This window comes from Phytophthora parasitica (assembly GCF_000247585.1).
Source record: "Phytophthora parasitica INRA-310 unplaced genomic scaffold supercont2.76, whole genome shotgun sequence".
NCBI classification, from domain to species: Eukaryota; Oomycota; class Peronosporomycetes; order Peronosporales; family Peronosporaceae; genus Phytophthora; species Phytophthora nicotianae.
In genome coordinates, this window is record NW_008649062.1 from 93,506 (window position 1) to 96,293 (window position 2,788).

The 2,788-nt window shown below is 44.5% G+C and overlaps 2 protein-coding genes across 2 annotated transcripts; one reads left to right on the top strand and one right to left on the bottom strand.

Moving 5' to 3' along the window:
* Nucleotides 1-443: 443 nt before the first annotated feature.
* PPTG_24232 (hypothetical protein) lies at nucleotides 444-814 on the top strand. The gene has a single exon (XM_008915839.1). It carries the CDS (start codon nucleotides 572-574, stop codon nucleotides 707-709), a length of 138 nt encoding a protein of 45 aa, XP_008914087.1. The 5' UTR covers nucleotides 444-571; the 3' UTR covers nucleotides 710-814.
* A 248-nt stretch (nucleotides 815-1,062) lies between these two features.
* PPTG_24233 (hypothetical protein) lies at nucleotides 1,063-1,300 on the bottom strand. Its single transcript, XM_008915840.1, has one exon. The coding sequence runs from the start codon at nucleotides 1,295-1,297 to the stop codon at nucleotides 1,148-1,150; it is 150 nt and encodes a 49-aa protein (XP_008914088.1). The 5' UTR covers nucleotides 1,298-1,300; the 3' UTR covers nucleotides 1,063-1,147.
* Nucleotides 1,301-2,788: the final 1,488 nt, after the last annotated feature.

Below are 2,788 nucleotides of genomic sequence, written 5' to 3' on the forward strand. Positions count from 1 at the left end.
GCTATTATTGCCATGGAGGAGCGTGCCGCCGCTCGAGAGATGGATTATCGCCGAGAGCTCGACGCACAACTTGTCGGGGATTTCGGAACAGCACTGGGTGAAATATGTGTATCAAGATCATTTCAAATTGCTGACTTACGGAGAGACCACATCAAATTTAGCATAACAATCCAACAACTGGATCGGGAACGCATGTCGAATCGCCAAGCCTCTCGATACTTTTGGATTGTACTTTCGAAAATTGAGTGAACTTGTGTCATCAAAGAGGCAACTGGCTGCTGCTTGGTTGGGCAAGAGCCCATCCACTAGGTTGGTACCGAAGCTCGCAAAAAAGAGAGAAGATCCCATCAAGGCTGCTGAATCATGCCAAATTACTCTGTGTTTAGCCGGTGCGTACGACGTACTATATTTTGGTCCTACAGCGGAAGACGGATACATACACCTTTGGCGTTTAGTGGATCTACCTGGAGCGGAATGTACATGAGAAATTGGCAGAACATAGACTTTCCATGCAGTAGCAGCAGCTATAAAGGACGGATGAGACTTGGATACTCTGTACAACGCTGAGAAAATGTCCATCGGGTATTTCAAGGAAACGTACAACGTTTCCTTTAAACCGTGGCCAGCTGACGTCATTTTGGAGAAAGATACGGGACTCTTAGTTCCGGCGATACAAGAGAACCCACGTGAGAACGGCAAACGTGGCTAAAACCTGGCCCGAAGCCAAAGCACAAGAGAAAGAAACGAAAGGAGCCCAATAAGGGTGAAGCGTTCAGATAGTTACATTAAAGACACCATCAATACACAGTTTTTTTACGCAGTAGTATTTTTTCTTGTCATGTCGATACTGCACAAGTAATGACATTTTTTATTTGTAGATATTTTATTCTAATGTCATTTTAAGCTAATGAGGGCAAGGAGCCGAAAAAGTGTAGTACGGGTCAATTGCTTCAATAATGAGGTCTTTAATAAGCTATATTTGGTCTAAATCTAAGCTACAAAAGACATGCTACCCGTGTTGCTGTCTAAAAGCATCCAACCAAAAATGGACATTGAATGATGGTGGATATCAATTGTACTGAATGATATTCTGATAGTACTTCCAAATGCGTTTTAGTACTTCTATCATACTATACTGGATAACGTTCTAGCGAAGATCTACTACCTGCGTCCAGTCCAACCGAGCCAGACCCTTCGCGGTGGCCAAGTTGTCTCCAAAACAAACCCACGTGGGTTCTTTCATGGCCTCGTCGTCCAAATCGTCATCTTTAGAGTCGTCACAGTCAAAATCCCACATTCCCACATTGTCTAATTTTTTTTTAATGGAATCAACCTTGCTGTAGTATCGGTTTGCTTCTTTTGGCTTTGCCTTTTGACGAGCTACGGCCTTGGGACCGCATCCGCGTAGACGGTTTAAATGGTTCTTTAGCTTAGTCGGCGAGCTGAAGGTGACCTTGCAGGATGGGCAGGTTCGGGGCAGGCGCTTTTTGGTCGGCCCAGTTTCTCTTTCGAGAGGTTACGGAGTACAGGCCATGGCGTGGATAAAATGGAAGTGAGAAATTAGTTGTGCAAGAGCATGAAGATTCACCAAACGTATTTGGGGGTTGAGCGTCGCTGTATATTACTATTTTGTTACTACCCATGAGTAACACTACTAACGCTTGGGACAACTACTGATCAGTACTTTACACGCATCAAATCAAATCACCAGATCTCAGTACTAACTACTGACATATGGAAATTGCTCTAACGGAACACCAGGGGTGCGGGTGTCTGCGCCAGAAGGTAGGAGGGGTCAATTCACCAGAGAAGTCGGATGCGACAACCACGAAAAAGGTATTATACCACCAGCACAACGCTTAATCTCACATTCCGTGCAAAAGAAGTTGATCGCTTATCTACCGCGTGCACACATTACATCGGTGTTACGGCTGACATATTTTGCACAAACTATAATACTGAAAGCTGTCGGAAGTGAATTGAAATCCGAGGTTTGTGGTGATCTGAAATGTGGTCCTAAACAGTTTCTTCATCTATAGTATTACCAATACAGATAACATCGCTGTAGGTTGCAACCTGTTGTCGAACATTTGAAGCAATATAATGATATGTTCTGGCTGCTTCAGTGCGTTGATCAGGTATACCAGGACAGGGCAAACCTAATTCACGTGTATTTTGTATCACGTGTACACAGATTCCAAACTTCTGGTGAAAACGACGCGCATAAGTCCTTGATCGTGCATCCAATAGCCAACCATTGTCGGGCATATCCTTCCATTGCGTGCGAAGGACATGGATGGCATTTTCGCCTTCTTAGAAACGTCAGCAAACAATGATCCGCTAAATACTTTCTTGGTCGCCGTACCGCTTACTGGGACGATGCATCACTTACTTAGCGCTGGCAGGTCACCAGCTGATGGGAGCTTCGTTGTCTGCATTTTTCGGCGACGAACTGATAAAGTGTGCAGCGCTTTTAGACGGTCGGACACCGAAGGAATACTACTACATTTTGTCGCCATTTTAACAAAAAATAGTCTGGATTTATCTAATCTCGCCACCATTTTAGCTGGAGTCACCTTTGGCGACTTGTAGATTAATTTGAGAGTCCGATTGTATTGCTCCAAAGGGTTGTTCATTTTTGCATATCCTGAGGTGTATGGTATGATTGCCAGTAACTGAGTCTGGGATGCAAAACTCATTGTTCTATAATGTGACCCGCAACTCCTTTAACCCTTTCGTGGCCAATGGGGACATTTTGCCCCCTTTGGAGGGCGTATCCTTGAGTACC